The 18,188-nt window shown below is 44.9% G+C and overlaps 1 protein-coding gene across 1 annotated transcript in view; it reads right to left on the bottom strand.

Moving 5' to 3' along the window:
- Positions 1–1,839: 1,839 nt before the first annotated feature.
- LOC147113785 (matrix metalloproteinase-21-like) overlaps positions 1,840–18,188 on the bottom strand; it is a 42,532-nt gene continuing 26,183 nt past the window's right edge. The window contains exons 5-7 of the mRNA XM_085995112.1: positions 15,453–15,728; positions 8,108–8,280; positions 1,840–7,178 (exon numbers count right to left, since the gene is read on the bottom strand). Of these exons, the coding sequence (XP_085851238.1) occupies positions 6,870–7,178; positions 8,108–8,280; positions 15,453–15,728 (758 nt within the window). The 3' untranslated portion in view covers positions 1,840–6,869. The remainder of the gene's footprint in view (positions 7,179–8,107; positions 8,281–15,452; positions 15,729–18,188) is intronic.

Below are 18,188 nucleotides of genomic sequence, written 5' to 3'. Positions count from 1 at the left end.
AAACACTCACAAATCTCACAGCCAGGCGGGCTGTGAAGAAAGTGAGAGAAAAAAGTGTAGGGGGGATGGTGGCAATGAATAATCTCCTGCTCTACTTCTAAATATTGCCATGGGATCTTTTACATCCACCTAAGGCAGACGGAGCCCCGGTTTGACATCTCATCCAAAAGATGGCACCTCCGACAGCACTCCCTTAGTACTGGCACTGGGAGTGTCAGCCTAGATTTTGTGCTTAAGTCTCGAGTGAGAGGTGAGAGTGCTGCTACTGAGCCATGGCTGACACCTGAGAAGTGAAGGGTGGAAATGAATAAGAAGGAGGGGAGAATATGTGTTTTGCCTGATGGTTGATCCTGGGATGGAGGCAGCTCGCTGCTTCAGTTGTGTTCACGGTTGTTTTTGGCGTGACCTGAGGTAAACGGCTCGTGACTGCAAATAGATTATACAGTACCAGTTTAACAGATTGGGGAGGAACAGGGGACATGAATTTAAACTATGTCAGAGTAGGAATAGATGGATATTAGGTGGTTCTTCTTTTCCCAGAGAGCAACAAACCTTTGGAATGTATTGCTGGCTGGTGGGTGCTGACTCTCTGCACGCTTTCAAGAGAGCTGGACCGGTTCTTGACTGTGACGGAGAACGCATCTTATAGAAGTTAAGTCTCTTTATAGACAACACTTGGTCCGTGTGGTCTCCTGGACTGGTTTCCATTGCCTGAGGATGTCGGAGAGGAATTTCCCAGAGTACATTTTTCCCTTTTGGCCCTGTTTTTTAAAAAAATTTTTGCTTCTCCCAGGAGATTACATGGCTGCAGGGTGTGGGGGAGGAGGTGATGGGGGGAGTTGGGAGAGGAGAGAGCTGGGTGGGGGGTGGGAAGAAGTTTTTAGTCACGATGCTCTGGCCATCATGATGTGTGGCAGGCTTGTTGGACCAGCTGGTCATTTTTATATGTTCACATGGCAACCGTACGCCTGGGAGTTGTGCAACGGTAATGAACCTAGGGGGCCAAATTTTATGGTCTAGCATAGCCGACACGGAGCTCTGCGTAGCAAATTGGGATTTGGGGCCTGGAGGTCTTTGCCCCATTCCCTCCCCCACACCCCCTCCTCTCAATGAATTTTAGCCTGGATGGACAATGTTGCATAAGCTGCGACTTGGGCCTGTTAATCTCCACAGCCGATGTATGTTTTTGTTGTGCAAAGCTTGTCATCGAGCGGCGGTGGGTGTGTCATGTTGTAAGATTTACCACCCTCGTTCCGTATAAATGCGTCTTGCAATTAGAATCAAACAGCTCAGAATTAGGTCATCCAGTCCATCGTGCCTCTGCCTACTCTTTGAAGGAGCTTTCCAATTAGTCCCACTCCCCATAGCCAGGAAAATCTTTCCTTTTCAAGTATTTATCCAGTTCCCTTTTGAAAGTTACTATTGAATCTGCTTCCACCAGGCTTTCAGCAGCGCATTCCAGATCATAACAACTCGCTGCGTAAAAAAAGCCTCATCTCCCCCCTGATCTTTTGCCAATTATCTTAAATCTGTGTCCTCTGGTTACCGACCCTCCTGCCAGTGCTTATTTACTCTATCAAAACCCTTCATAATTTTGAACACTTCTAATAAATCTCCCCTTAGTTTTCTCTGCTGTAAGGAGAACAACCCCAGCTTCTCCAGTCTTTCCATGTAACTGAAGTCTCTCATCCCTGGTACCATTCTAGTCAATCTCTTCTGCACCCTCTCCAAGGCCTTGACATCCTTCCTAAAGTGAGGTGCTCAGAATTGGACACCGTACTCCAGCTGAAGCCTGACCAGTTCTGAGTTAAGACAAGAAGCACAATGCACGCCACATAATGGTTTCCAGAGAAAACGTTTATAGGATTCTACGTCAGCCATACAATAAAGATACACAGTGCATGACAGATGTGCCACTTGTCAGAGATTAAAAGTACATCGACCATCTATTATACCCAGTTCCTGAACTCAAACAGTCTGTTTGCAGATTTGAAGCTGGTTTGGTTTCCCGTCAATCTTCTCTCCTATTCGTCTGAGAGCAGGAGTCCCTTGCTAGCGTATTGTTCTATGGGTACCGGTTGCCAGCCTCTACCTTACCCGGGAGACCGTTCTTCATGTGTGAGCCTAGACAGCGTGTGTCAGCAGGCTATTTAACTGTGAGGGGCGCCATTGCAGTCAGGTCTGATGCTGTCCTTACCCAATGCCCCTCTCCCACCCCCCGCCCCACACAGGTGGGCTTTTCCAGCACACGGGTCACTGAATAGCGATTAGGAGCGAGAAGGTTGATCGCCTTTCCCCTCCCTATCGTGGGGAAACTAAGGCCAATTGCAGTCCCCCCTACTGTCATCCTAGCTGAGAACAGCCAACACAGCACAGGCCAAGGTTTGAACATTGGGTTTTTCCTGCACTGTACAGCTCAGTTACTCATTGCCTTAACCAGCTGAGTTTTATGGGGAGCTATGAATTTGTCTGATACATAAATGCATTCAATTTTAACTGGAGTGATTAACCAGCAGGTCAGAGTAATATTAAAATAAAATTATTTTCTGATACATCATGTGTCCCCAAGCCTATAAAGTATAGAATTTGGATGAAAAAGTAAAAAGCAAAAAAAAACTGCACAAGGTATAAATACATCACCGATTCAAAAATAAATATCTTCAATTCTCAGCAATTGTACATAACTTCACATTTAACAAATGTCCTTGAAGGGAGCCAAGAATCTAGTGGCACAGTCAAAGATCGACAAGAATCATTGGAACTGCCATTGGTCAATCAACCAAACTATGTTCAACTGAACCCTCCCATTCTTCTTGAAAGAAACAAAAGAGGAATTATTGGATATTTTATGTTCTCAACATCCACCAGTTTCATTCTCCCTCCTTCCCCCCTTCTTGTATCTGAGCCGTGCTTCCCTCAGAGATGCCACACACATCACCATACGGCGCATATGTGTAGCGCCTGTGCAAAATGAGTTTTGGCTTTGTGCGGACTTTAAGCTCGAGGCATGTAAATCGTCCTGAACTGGTTTCTGGATTGAGCTGGGGCGAAGTTAACCTCTCCAAGGAAGTTTCACTCCTCTTCACTCCAGGTCAGGTCCTGGCTGCAGCTACAATATCACTGTAGCATCAACACGGATTGACGGCACTATTGTAGCTTGAATGCGCCCTGAATGGGGAGGCGGGAGTTCTCGGATCTGTAGATACTTCCCTGGCTGCTGCCAATCTTTCTCCTGCACTGATCCACTAGGAGGTGATTTTTTCCCCCTATCATCAATCATTAAAACGACCAGTTGAATCCACCAACATGGCATTAGAGAGAAAGACTTGCATTTAAAACGTACCTTTCACAACCTCAGGACATCCCAAAGCACTTTACAGCCAATGAAGTACTTTTGAAGTATAGTCACTGTTGTAATGTTGGAAACGCAGCGGCCATTTTGCACACAGCAAACTCCCACAAACAACAATGAGATAATAACCAGATCATCTATTTTAGTGTTGTTGGTTGAGGGATAAATATTGGCCAGGACAGAAGATAACTCTGCTGCTCATCTTCAAAATAGTGTTATGGGATCTTTTATGTCCGCCTAAGAGGGTAGACAGGATCTCAGTTTAACATCTCATCTGAAAGACGGCACGCTCTGACAGTGCAGCACTCCCCCAGTACTGTACTGGAGTATCAGCCTGGATTTACATGCTCAAGTCCCTGGAGTGGGACATGAACCCATGACCTGCTAACTCAGTGGTGAGAGTGCTACCAACTGAGCCACAACTGACACTGACATTGGGTGTTCGGTCTATGGGTGAGTCCCCTTGTTGGATGGGGAGATGCCAAAACTAGGCAGCTCATCGGTGGAATCCAAAGTGTAAACTAGTTCAGACGTGAATTGTGGTTTTGGTGACGTAAGCTCTCATTTTGGTTGTTGCTGGTTCTGGCAGCTAACATCCTGGTTTTACCAAATGAAGATAACTTCCAGATGGACTAGTGTAATTCGGTTCGGTGCAAACTGTCCTGATTGGATGCGCAATGATTGATGGGTCCTCCTGTCCAATCGACAGATGAGTCTCGGTTGTTGTGGGTGCGCTGGTGGGAGAAGAGCCCAAACCTGGGGCCTCATGTATGGCCAACATATCACATTGAAAGCCAGCTGAGGCAGGTAGATGAGTTACCTTCTGTAATTGATTAACTGACTAGCAAAATCTGTTAATGAGTCCTAACTATATGAACAACACCTAAAGGGAGACAGTTAGTAATGAAAAGCAACATAAACTGCCAACATTGGCAATCTGAAAGTAAAGTGAAAGAGCTGGAAACACTCAGCAGAGACCAGAGGAATTAATGTTTTGGGTGTGCATCCTTCATCAAACTGGAAGAGATTGGAGATGAACAGCATTCAACAAGGAGCAGAATGAAGGAAAGGGGGAGAGAAACACACACGAAGAAGCAGTAGAAGAAGAAGGACTTATATTTTCCATCGTGCCTTTCACGACCTCAGGAAGTCCCAAAGCGCTCCACAATCAGTGAAGGGGGTCAAAATAAAAGCAGGAAAAGCTGGTGAAGCGGAGCAGCCTCTCGCGGCCAGGGTCAAATGCAGGTCAATCTGGCAGCACAGTGTTCTGACAGACGGCCTCCACCACAAGCAGCAACTTGTTCCTTGTTTCTCCGCGTCTCCCAGGCCGTGAGTATGGATTTCAATCTGTGTGAGGTTCCTGTGTGTTTAGGGAAGGGAAGATAAGGGGGGAGGGATTTGGGAAAATCCATTGATGGGGCATTAAAAAAAATTCTGTGTTTTTTCCATTTTCTTTGAAACACTTTTGTTTGTTAGTTATAAAAAATATTGGAGATGTTTGACTGGACGGGGCGGTTGGAGGCGCGAGATCATGTGATGAAACCTCCAGCAATATGTCCAACCAGAGTTATCAACCCTACAATGTAGTGAGGCAGGAGGAAGAGTGCGCAGGTTGACATATTTGGAGGAACACGAGAGGAGAGTTTCGAGAGGCACTGGTCATGGCCCCATTGATAAAATAGGAAGGACACAAAAGGATGGATCCTGAGAACTGGGTTGCACAGTGGCTGCCAACACTCTCTTTTCACCATGGGATCTTGGATTAGACCCAGCCCAGACTGGGGCAATCTCAGTAAATTATTAGTGTGAGAGGGGGACATTTTTTTTTGCAATAGTGGTGCATTTCTGAGGCTAGGACTGACCATGTTGTTGAGGCAGAATAGAGGCAGCTGGCCTGAGAGAACCTGATGGTGACACTGAGAACTACCACAGTTTGGTAGCAGCGACAATCTCAAGCCCGGCTCCCAAAAACGGTCCTGTGGCTCTGCGTCCGTGATTCCACGCCACCGCAGTGAACTCCTGCTTTCAACTGTATCTCGCTGGGAAGCCTCACTGGAAACCGACAAGAAATGAAAGTTTGAACAGCAATCTTTCACATGTTCTACAGATGGTGGGGATTGCTCAACTTCCTAATGGTATTTCCCCTATTAGCACTCATCAAAAGATGATGAGACACTACTGAATCCCAGCTCTGGTAACATGACACAACAAAGAGGGTCATGAACATAGACAGGACTACAGAGGGCCAGAAGTGACCCTCAAGGGTCACATACAGGGTAGTGGACATCTGCAGCTCCCTCCTCCTCCCCCACCCAAAAGATTGTGGATGCTGGGACACTTGGAGCGTTCCAGACTGAGATCGATAGATTTTTATTGGGTAAGGGTATCACAGGATCTGCAGCAATGTCAGATAAATGGAGTTGAGGGGCAGATCAGCCATGATCTAACTGAATAACAGAGCAGACCCAAGGGGGCTGAATAGCCTACTCCTGTTCCTAATGTTCCTATGTGACAGGGCTGGAGGTCGCAGGGGGGCCCCAGGCTATATCCACGACTGATGAAAAAAGGAAAAGAAAAACTTGGCAAACATCTAAAACAATCAGAATGCTCCGAGTACACAGAGTGACTCATCAAATTTCACAACAACAACTTGTATTTATACAGCGCCTTTAACATAGTAAAACTTCCCAAGGCGCTTCACGGGAGCATTATCAGACAAGATTTGACATGGGCCAGCAAACAGGAGCACTGGCATAGTGAGTGAGATCAGCAGCAACGAAGGGGGGTATTTTCTTTAAACACGGGTCCGCAATACATATTGTACTTACATATACAAAAATGAATGGTAATTTTTTTTAAAGCAGTTGTTTAACTTTGTCTTTTCCAGCTAGTTTATTGCCCTTTTTAGGTTCGTTCTCACTGTGGACTGATACCTGTTAGGAAGTGTTGCAGCACGGTTGTGGGCAGCAATGATGTGCCACCTCACCAAAGCCGTACTTTTGTCCTCACCAGTGCTCCGTTACATCACGCCAAACGCTGCCTACGAACTGATCACCATTCTCGTAGACCTAGCCCAGACTGGGGCAATCTTGGTAAATTATTAGTGTGAGAGGGGCCATTTTTTTTTTTGCGATAGGGGTGCATTTCTGAGACTGGGACTGAGCATGTTGTTGGGGCAGAATAGAGGCAGCTGGCCTGAGAGGACCTGATGGTGACACTGAGAACTACCACAGTTTGGTAGCAGCGACAATCTCAAACAGCTCAATCCCATTGCTAAATTTGAAGAGACCAGGAAACAGGGCTACATTAAAAACCAACAAAATATCCCCACCTCCCATTTAACTAAAACTGTATTTGACAAAAACTTTGATGTCCAGAACCTATTTACAAAATACACGTACAATCCATTCAGTTAGCTCCCACGGCGCTCACCCCCACACTTCTGCCTTCAGTGTAAGTACAGTACGGTCGCCTACAACAACGATGTTATATCCTGAATGCACAACACGTGTAATCCTTAACTGGACGACACGCTGAGCATCGACGAGTGGACGTCGCAGATGTCGAACCATCGCTCGGACACCCTACTGCGGCCGTGCAAGCCCCTGGCCGGCAGTGCGGGATTGACTTGGCGCTCCACTTCGCTCACCACCTTCCAGGAATACTGCTCCTTCATGAAGAAGAGTGCGCGGTGCATGTAGGAGTAAAAGGCGGCGTCCAGGTTCCCCACGGGATGGTCGCCGGCCACTACTGGCGGGAAGAAGTCCACGATCTTTTTGGGAAACCCATTAACCTTCTGGTTAAGATCGATGGTGAAGGCGGTCACCTGTAGAAATGCAACAAAAGGGTTAACATGTGCGATGGATCGGAAAAAACAGGCTAGTTTTATTACACGGACGTTGGGTTCACACCCTGTCGCTTTGAAGTTGAGGCACCCACAGTATTTTCCGGCCCACTTCCCTGTCCCCCTCCCCCCCTCCCTTCCTATTTTTCTTGTTTTCTGAAGGAGATGATTTATTATTGGTGGATAGGTGTCAGCTGTGGCTCAGTCGGTAACACTCTCATTTCTGGGTCAGAAGGTTGTGAGTTCAAGACCCACTCCAGGGACTTGAGCACATAATCTAGGCCGACACTCCAGTGCAGTACTGAGGGAGTACTGCACTGTCAGAGGTGCCATTTTTCGGATGAGATGCTAAACCGAGTCCCTGTTCTGCCCTCTCAGGTGGATGTAAAAGATCCCACGATACTATTGCAAGAGAGGGGACAGATAAACTGAGAGAGGGGATGGATAGACTGAGAGCGGGGACAGATAGACTGAGAGAGGGAATTGAGAGTCTGAGAGAGGGGTGTGATAGACTGAGAGAAGACCTAGATAAACTGAGAGTTTGAGAGAGGGGAGAGACAGACCTTGAGTCTAAGTGAGTGAGAGACCACAATCCTGAAAGGTAGGGCAGGAGACCAGGAGTTTGAGAAAGGGGAGAGGGAGCTCTGAAACCTCAGAAAGATGTGCAACACCTGGGAGTCTAGAGCAGGAGCAGGCTAGAGTCCTCTCTGGATTGAGCTCCAGTACCATCAATTGCAATGTCTCCTGTGGAATGTGGCCCGCTCGCACTTTAAACCTCCAGGACCTACATTCTTGGTTTTATACGTGGGTTTATAAGTGAATTATAGCTTCAACTTCTGAACTTTGACATGTATGAATTGCAGTTTATGGGTGAAGTGAACACAGTGTATAAACATGATAGCCAAGCTTACCTCATCGCCCCTGAAGAAATAAATATTCTGGTCTCTTCTGTCAAAATAAGCCGTGTCTATCGGGCTGGGAGCACCGGGAAACCCTTCACTAATGAGCTTGGGATAGCTGTTGCCATGTGCATCTTGAGTAAAAGCCATATCATTAATGGGGTCATAGTGCCAATACTGCGTCCCTGCAAATGAGATGGGCATAATTAAAGATGGCCAATGCTCAAAGTCCTTGCCCACGCCCCAGGCTCCTCCTCTCCTCAGATGCACTGCTGATGTTGCCTAAATGGAGAGGCCATATGTCCCACAGCAGCTTCATCCATTTCAGTCAGGAGGCTGATGCCTCGTTACCATAGGAACATTAGGACCAGGAGTAGGCTATTCAGCCCCTCGAGCCTGTTCAGCCATTCAATCAGATCATTACATAGGATATACGGCACAACCAGTCCATGCTGGCATTTATGCTCCACATGAGCCTCCTCCAATCTTTCCTCATCTAAATCTATCAGCATAACCCTCTATTCCCTTCTCCCTCATATGCTTGTCTAGCCTCCCCTTAAATGCATCTTATACTATTCGCTTCAACCACTCCCTGTGGTAGCGAGTTCCACATTCTCACTACTCTTTGGGTAAAGAAGTTTCTTCTGAATTCCCTATTGGATTTCTTGGTGACTATCTTATATTGATGGCCTCTAGTTATGCTCTTCCCCACAAGTGGAAACATTCTCTCTGTATCCACTCTATCAAAATTTTTCATAATTTTAAAGACCTCTATTAGGTCACCCCTCAGCCTTCTTTTTTCAAGAGAAAAGAGACCCAGCCTGTTCATCCTTTCCTGATGTGTGTACCCTCGCATTTCTGGTATCATCCTTGTAAATCTTCTCTGCACCCTCACCAGTGCCTCTATATCCTTTTTATAATATGGCGACCAGAACTCTACGCAGTACTCTAAGTGTGGTCTAACCAAGGTTCGATACAGGTTTAGCATAACTTCCCTACTTTTCAATTCTATACCTCTAGAAATAAACCCTAGTGCTTGGTTTGCTTTTTTTTTTAAATGGCCTTGCTAACCTGCATCGCAACTTTTAGTGATTTGTTTATTTGTACTCTGTGATCCCTTTGTTCCTCTACCCCACCTAGACTCGTATGCTCCAAGTGATAAGTGGCCTCCCTATTCTTCCTACCAAAATGTAATACCTCACATTTATCTGTGTTGAACTTCATTTGCCAATTATATGCCCATTCTGCAAGTTTATTAATGTCGTCCTGTAAGTTGTTGCAGTCCTCCTCAGTATTGACTATCCTCCCTAATTTGGTGTCATCTACAAAGTTGGAAATTGTGTTTTTAATTCCAAAGTCTAAATCGTTAATGTAAATTGTGAACAGCAGTGGTCCCAGCACTGATCCTTGTGGAACACCACTCCCACCTTCTGCCACTGTGAATAGCTACCTTTTACTCCTACTCTCTGCTTTCTGTCCTGAAGCCAGCCAGCAATCCATTCTGCTATTTGTCCCCTGACTCCGCATTCTCTGACTTTGTTCATCAGTCTATTATGGGGTACCTTATCGAAGGCCTTTTAAAAATCCAGATAAGTTACATCTCCTGCATTACCATTGCCTACTCTCTCTGTTACCTCTTCAAAAAATTCAATAAGGTTGGTCAAGCAAGACTTTCCCTTTTGAAATCCATGCTGACTATTCATTATTATTTTGGTTTCTAGATGTTCTTCTTTTTTCTCCTTTTGTAGGGATTCCATTATTTTTCCTACCACCGATGTTAAGCTGACTGGTCTATAATTTCCTGGACATGTTCTATCCCCCTTCTTGAATATCGGTATTACATTAGCTATCTGCCAGTCCTCTGGCACTACACCTTTTTCTAACGAATTATTAAATATGTAGTAATGGCTCTGCTGTCTCTTCCCTAAATTCTTTTAAAATGCATGGATGCAATCCATCCAGACCAGGGGTTTTATCCTCTTTGAGTTTGATTAGTTTTTTTAATATATCCCCTTTTAAGTGCATTTCATTACTAATCTTATCATCCAATGTCATGTCCACCTGTTCTATCTCCCTGGTAAATACTGAAGCAAAATAATTATTTAATATTTCTGCTATCTCTCTATCATTACCGGTGGTATTATTCTGTCTATCCCTTAATGGCCCTATTCCCATCCCAACCTTCCTTTTTTTATTGATGTGCCTATAAAATATTTTACTATTTTGTTTTATGTTCCTTGATAATTTGATTTCATAGTTCCTCTTTGCCTCCCTACTTGTTTTTTTGACTTTTCTCCTAATCTTTTCGTATTCTCTCTTATCATGCATTCCCCAGCTGTCTGTGTACTTAATGTATGCCTCTTTCCTTACCCTCAATTGTCCCCTTATGGCTTTATTCATCCATGGAGTCTCATTATTGTTTAGAATGTTCTTTCCTTTTAGCGGAATATATTTTTCCTGCACTCTCTTAAACACTGTTTTAAATGTTTCCCATTGATGTTCTACATTGTTGTTTGCCAACAGTGCTGCCCATTTTCTTTTCCCAAGTTCTATTCTCAGCCCCTCAAAATCAGCTTTTCTCCAATCTATTAACTTGGTTTTCGTCATATATATGTCCTTCTCAATTATCATCTTAAAGCGCATTATATTATGGTCACTACTGCCTATATGTTCCCCTACTTTTATTTCTCTTATCTGCTCTGGTTCATTCCTCATTACTGGATCTAATAGCGAATCCTCCCTTGTTGAGTTTTTTACATATTGGGTTAGAAAGGAGTCCTGTAGACATTGTAGGAACTCTATTCCCTTATCCCCATTACCTACCTCTTCTGTCCAATTAGTGTCGGGGTAGTTGAAATCCCCCATGATTATTATTCTATGTTTTTTATTCATTTCCCTAATTTGTCTGCATATTTCTTCCTCCACCTCCCTTCCACTATTAGGTGGTCTGTAGACTATGCCTATTAGTGTGATTGATCCTTTATTATGTGATCTGCACCTCAACGCCATTTACCTGCCTTAGCTCCATATCCCTTGTTACCCTTATCTAACAAAAATCTATCGATCTCAGTCTTGAAGGCTCCAATTGACCCCCAGCATCCACAGCCTTTTGGGGAAGAGAGTTCAGATTTCCACTACTCAAGAGAATAAAGCCAAGTTGGTGCGACCTGTCCTCATAATTTAACCCTCTACGCCCCGGTATCAATCTGTGCTGCACCCCCTCCAAGGCCAATACATCTTTCCTGAGGTGCAGTGCTCAGACTGAATGCAGTACTCCAGATGGGGTCTGATCAAGGCTCTGTACAGCTGAAGCATAACTTCCCTCAATTTGTATTCCAGCCTCCTTGAGATAAAGACCAACAATCCATTAGCCTTTTTAATTGCTTTTTATACCTGTCTTTCAAACAGTCTTTTAAGGACAAAGAAAAGTTTTGCACAAAGTGATACCAGTGAGATAATCTCTGTTTACAGTATAACGATACACTCTCCAGCAGAATGCCAATCAGATCCTTTTTCTGTTGCTCGCTCTTCTCCTTTCTAAGTCTCACTGGCTGTGGGTCCTCCTTATGTTTGTGTGGAATATCTGTAGCGGACTACAGTGGTGGTTGCGGGGTGGGGGTTAGAGCTTGCGTGATGAGGCCAGGAAGAAAGGTGACGGTTCAGGTGGACATCGAGCTTGGAGCAGGAAGGCTGACTTGAGAAGTACAAGAGTCAGTGTTGATTCAGGCTTGCAGCTGAGAGCAGGACTGGCCAGCACAACCAGAAAAAGTGGTGGAGAAGGCCTGAGAAAGGCTGAGGGGGGTGGCAGGCCATGCCAGGGAGAATGAGAGGGCAAGCAAAAGGTTAGGCACAGTCGAGAATTGGTCCACAAGCTGAGGATGAGCTGCGCACCCACAAATAATGATATGGGCCAGGATGGGGGCTGGGTTGGCTGGGAGATAAAGGGGGCAACAGTGTCACCTACTGGTGGGAGGCCTGCACTGCAAGATAAGTAATCATTTTAAAAAAGAAGAAAAAAAAGACTTGGCATCTCTATAGCGCCTTTCATGACCTCAGGTCGTCCCCAAGCACCTTGCAGCCAATGACGTACTTTTTAAAGTGTAGTCACTGTTGTAATGTAGGAAATGCGGCAGCCAATTTGTGCACAGCAAGGTCCCACAAATAGCAATGTGATATTGATCAGATAATCTTTTAGTGATGTTGGTCGAGTATAAAGTTGGCCAGGACTCCCCTGTTCTTCTTCAAAATTGTGCTATGGCATCTTTTACGTCCACCTGAGAGGGCAGACTGGGTCTCGGTTTAACATCTTATCCGACAGAAGGAGATAGAGGGAGACGGAGAATAGATTATGAAAGAAAGAAACAGACATCACAGAAAACAGACATATCAGGTAGGAGAAAGAGATCAGGAATCACAGGATTCACCACGAGCAATGCCGGGGTGATCTGCTAGTTTATAATATATTAAGAGCCTTGCATGTAGCATGCACATCCTGTTAATGTCACACTCATTTCCTGTAACACTTTTCCTATCACAGTTTGTTGATAAACCCCTATTATTAAGTAATCAAAAAGGCAAATGGAATGTTGGCCTTTATTGCAAGAGGGCTGGAGTATAAAAGCAGGGAAGTCCTGCTACAACTGTACAGGGTATTGGTGAGACCACACCTTGAGTACTGTGTACAGTTTTGGTCTCCTTATTTAAGGAAGGATATACAGGAAACTTTGTGCTATCCGGCACCGACGGGACTGAGCTGTTGCCGTTCCCTCAAAACTGCCGGACACACCAGCGTTAATGTTGAAGCATACGGAGCTTTTCATCTCCGTATCTGACAACAAACACTGTTGCTTAGCAACAGCTTCTAAACAGTCAGCCCGTACTTTGGAAGCGTCTCTCTGAAGCTGTTGCTAAGCTACAGAGACTTTGCAGAGCCTGACTGTTGAAAAAAAAGCCACGAGAAGAAAAAAAACCTAACAAAACGGCTCCTGATTTTTGCCGGTGGCTCGAGCTTGCCGGACATTTAGCCTCCGGATAACACAAAGCTTCCTGTACTTGCATTGGAGGCAGTTCAGAGACGATTCACACGGTTGATTCCTGAGATGGGGAGGTTGACTTATGAAGAAAGGTTGAGCAGGTTGGGCCTATACTCATTGGAATTTTGAAGAATGAGAGGTGATCTTATTGAAACATAAGATACTTAGGGGGCTCGACAAGGTAGATGCAGAGAGGATGTTTCCCCTCGTGGGGAAATCTAGAACTCGGTGGCACAGTTTTAGAATAAAGGGTCGCCCTTTTAAAACTGAGATGAGGAGGAATTTCTTCTCTCAGAGGGTCGTTAATCTGTGGAATTCTCTGCCCCAGAGAGCTGTGGAGGCTGGGTCATTAAATACATTTAAGGTGGAGATAGACAGATTTTTACAAGATAAGGGAGTGAAGGGTTATGGGGAGCGGGCAGGGAAGTGGCTTTGAGCCCAAGGTCAGCCATTATCTTATTGAATGGCGGAACAGGCTCGAGGGGCCAAGTGGCCTATTCCTGCTCCTAGTTCTTTATGTTATAAAACAGCATATCCTCAAACTCACAATGAGCAACAGCAGGGGAGATCTGTTAGTCATATATTAAAAGTCTTGCCTGTAGCGTGCACTGCCACACACTTAGAATCATAGAATACAATCAGAGAATCTTACAGCACAAAAGGAAGCCATTCGACCCATTGTGCCAATTAGTCCCACTCCCTCGCTCTTTCCCCACAGCCCTGCAAATTTTTCAGTTTCAAGTATATATGCAATTCCCTTTCAGTAAATCTCCTCTGCCCCCTCTCTGAGGCCTTGACATCCTTCCTAAAGCGTGGTGCCCAGAATTGGACACAACACTCCAACTGAGGCCTAACCAGTGTTTTATAATGGTTTAGCATAACTTCCTTGCTTTTGTACCCTATGCTTCTATTTATAAAGCTAAATTATTTATAACATCCTGCAAATTTTTTGTGTAACCCTTCCTTTCCAAACATTTCTCAGTAAAATTTCTCAGTCACAATCATTGCCAAATGTATTCTAACCTGGTCAAATTTATTGGGCGTATTTAATTAATCTACACCTAACTGGAGCATTCTTTCCACATGATTGAGTTCCTTGCTCTTGCCAGCTTAAGTAGACAATGGAAATGTAAGTTAAAAACAATTGAACGGTTCCAAGCTGGGTGTAAATGTGAGAAAGTTTTGCCTTTTTTAAACCAATGATTCTGACAATTAGACTTAATTTTCATCTTTCACCTCCTGTACCTGACTCTCTTGCAGGTGCAAAGCAATATTAATTTGCTGCACATTTCTCTACACACCTGTCGACAAACTCCTAATTGACCTGTCAGTCAAACAAAGCCAGGCTTCAGATCGCTAACTGACCGCAGCATTCATTTCAAGAATCCATCGTATTTATATCTAGCCCAAAGGGACACACTCCCACGTTCCATTTACTATCGTACGAAGGTCCTCTCTTCTACCCTAAAGGTGCGGAGGTGGGCACCTCACCTGGGACTTCGCTGAAGTCACCATTCTTCATATGTAAGTGTAGACAATCAGAGTTGGTGGCTTGTTTGACTGTAGAGGATATCACAAATGTGCTCGACCTTGTCCTCCACAGACATACACTTCCCAGCAAGAGCCACTTCATTTACTTTGAGTGCAAGATATGGCTCAGTGCGAACACTCTCACCTTTGAGTTAGAAGGATTTGGGTTCAAATCCCACCCCAGAGACTTCAGCACATAATTCAGGCTGCCACTTCAGCTCAGTATTGAGGGAGTGCTGCACTGTCAGAGGTGACGTCTTTTGGATGAGACGTTAACCTGAGACTCTGTCTGCCCCGTCAGGTGGACGTAAAAGATCCCAGGGTACTATATTGAAGAGGAGCAGGGAAGTCCTCTTGGACAACTTTTATCTCTCAACCAACACCTAAAACAGATTTTCTGGTCATTACCTCATTGGTGTTTGTGGGACCTTGCTGTGTATAAATTGGTTGATTCTTTTCCTACATTACAACACTGATTGCAGTGTAAAGAGGTACTTCATTGGCTGTAAAGCACTTTGGGACATCCTGCGATCGTGAAAGGTGCTGTACAAATGCAAGTTCTTGCTTGGATAGTGATTGGGAGCTGGAGCTGAGGTCAATCGTAGCAACTTGTTGAATTTAGCTAACTCAGCACAGCCTAGAGAATGGAACTTGGGATCTTTCTAGCCCGAATCATTCAATTTCACATCTGGCAATGCATTTATCATTAAGGCAACTGGGGGTTGGGGGGGCGGAATTGTAATCGTCCCCTTTAACCAAACCTTCCTATAAACAGTGACCAAGATGTATTTTACCTTTGAAGAAGTACTGTGCATCTCTCTTCTCCTCAAGATTGCTACTCCATGTCCAGATATGAACAAACGCATCTATATCTGAATCAGGGAGATTTCGCCATCCTGTGGAGATAGGAATTGGATCTCCGTAGCGTGTCCTGTTGCTCCTGTTCTCATACATCCAGTACCAGCCCTTCCTGAAGAAGTATGTATTGAAGTGGTAAGTTACAGTGCCATCGGAATTCTCACGCTGATAGACCCAGTCAAAAATCATGCTGAAAGCACCGTCACAAACACCTGTGAATTAAGGGAGGAACAGCATGTTATCAATGCTGACTGCATATAACCAAAGTGGATCCCTCACCACGGAAAGCAGAACATGCCACGACTTTTTGAAGAAGAGGTCCCACGTAAGCTCAGTGCTAACTGCGTGCATAGTGCAGGTTGAGTGGAATCCCAGAAGAGCTGCTTGGTATAAGCAAGAACACATATATGTTGCTGAAGAATTTTTTCCTGGTCAGTACTTTAATGAGATTGTCAATGGCAATTTATTTTTTATTATTCATTCTCAGGAAGTGAGTATCGCAGGCAAGGCTGGCATCCCTAGTTACTCTGGGAAGGTGATGGTGGGCCTTCTTCCTGAACCGCTGCAGGTGTGTTAAGAGTCAACCATGCTGGTGTGGGACTGGAGTCACATATAGGCCAGACCGGGTAAAGGTCAGCAGGTTTCCTTCCCTAAAAGTCATTCGTAAACCAGTTTTGTTATTACAACAATCCAACAGCTTCATGGTCACTTTTTTTCCGATACCAGCTTTGTATTTTTAACTGAATTTAAATTTTCAAACTGCTGTGGTAGGATTTAAAATCATGTTGCTGGATTATTAGGACAGTAACATAACCACTACACTATTGTACCGAATGCTACACAGACTGATGAGAGCAATTCTCTAAGCTAAACAAGCGCTCTACTCGGAACTCCAACATGGCAAGAGAGCCCCAGGTGGGCAGAGGAAACGCTTCAAGGACACCCTCAAAGCCTCCTTGAAAAAATGTAACATCCTCATCGACACCTGGGAATTCGTGGCCCAAGACTGCACAAAGTGGAGGAGAAGCATCTGGGAAGGCGCCGAACACCTCAAGTCTCTTCGCCGGGAGCAAGCGGAAGCCAAGCGCAGGCAGCGCAAGGAGCGCACCTCAACCCAAGCACCCCACCCACCCGCCCCTTCAACCACCGTCTGCCCCACCTGTGACAGAGACTGCAGGTCCCGCATTGGACTCATCAGTCACCTGAGAACTCATTTTTAATGTGGAAGCAAGTCATCCTTGTTTTTTTTTATTCATTGATGGGATGTGGGCATCACTGGCTAGGCCTGCATTTAGTGCCCATCCCTAATTGCCCTTGAGAAGATGGTGGTGAGCCGCCTTCTTGAACCGCTGCAGTCCATATGGTGTAGGTACACCCACAATGCTGTTAGGAAGGGAGTTCCAGGATTTTGGCCCAGCGACAGTGAAGGAACGGCGATACAGGTCCAAGTCAGGATGGTGTGTGGCTTGGAGGGGAACTTGTAGGTGGTGATGTTCCCATGTGTCTGCTGCCCTTGTCCTTCTAAGTGGTAGAGGTCGCGGGTTTGGAAGGTGCTGTTGAAGGAGCTTTGGCGAGTTGCTGCAGTGCATCTTGTAGATGGTACACACTGCAGCCACAGTGCGCCGGTGGTGGAGGGAGTGAATGTTGAAGGTGGTGGATGGAGTGCCAATCTATTCTACCAGTTACATCCTCAAAAAATTCCAGTAGATTAGTCAAGCACGATTTACCTTTTGTAAATCCATGTTGACTTTGTCCGATCCTGTCACTGTTTTCCAAGTGCTCTGCTATTGCATCTGTTATAATGGACTCTAGCATTTTCCCCACTACCAATGTCAGGCTTACCGGTCTATAATTCCCCATTTTCTCTCTACCACCTTTTTTAAATAGTGGGGTTACATTAGCTACCCTCCAATCCATGGGAACTATTCTTGAGTCTATAGAATTTTGGAAGATGACCAGCAATGCATCTACTATTTCTAGGGCCACTTCCTTAATGTAGATTAGGATGTAGATTATCAGGCCCTGGGGATTTATCGGCCTTCAATGTCGGCAATTTCCCTAACACCATTTCCCTACAAATACTGATTTCATTCAATTCCTCCCCCTCATTAGACCCTATGTTCCCTGACATCTCTGGAAGGTTATTTGTGTCCTCCTTTGTTAAGACAGAACCAAAGTATGTATTTAATTGGTGTACCATTTCTTTGTTCCCCATTATAAATTCCCCTGATTCTGACTGCAAGGGACCTATGCTTGACTTCACCAATCTTTTTCTTTTCACATATCTAAAGAAGCTTTTACAGTCAGTTTTTATGTTCCCTGCAAGCTTACTCTCATATTCTATTTTTCCCCTCTTAATTAATCCCTTTGTCCTCCTTTGCTGAATCCTAAACTGCTCCCAATCCTCAGGTTTGCTGCTTTTTCTGGCCAATTTATATGTCCTCTCCTTGGATCTTATGCTATCCCTAATTTCCCTTGTAAGCCACGGTTGAGTCACCTTTTTTGTTTTATTTTTATGCCAAACAGGGATGAACAAATTCTGTAGTCCATCCATGTGATCTTTAAATGTTTGCCTGTGCCTATCCACCGTCAACCCTTTAAGTAACGTTCCCCAATCCATCCTAGCCAACTCGCGCATCATGCCATTGTAGTTTCCCTTATTTAAATTCAGG

Source organism: Somniosus microcephalus, chromosome 8 (assembly GCF_052327205.1).
Source record: "Somniosus microcephalus isolate GS21.2 chromosome 8, FLI_Smic_1.0, whole genome shotgun sequence".
In the NCBI taxonomy this organism is placed as follows: Eukaryota; Metazoa; Chordata; class Chondrichthyes; order Squaliformes; family Somniosidae; genus Somniosus; species Somniosus microcephalus.
The sequence above is the reverse complement of the archived record's forward strand: the minus strand, read 5'-3'. Positions and strand labels throughout refer to the sequence as shown.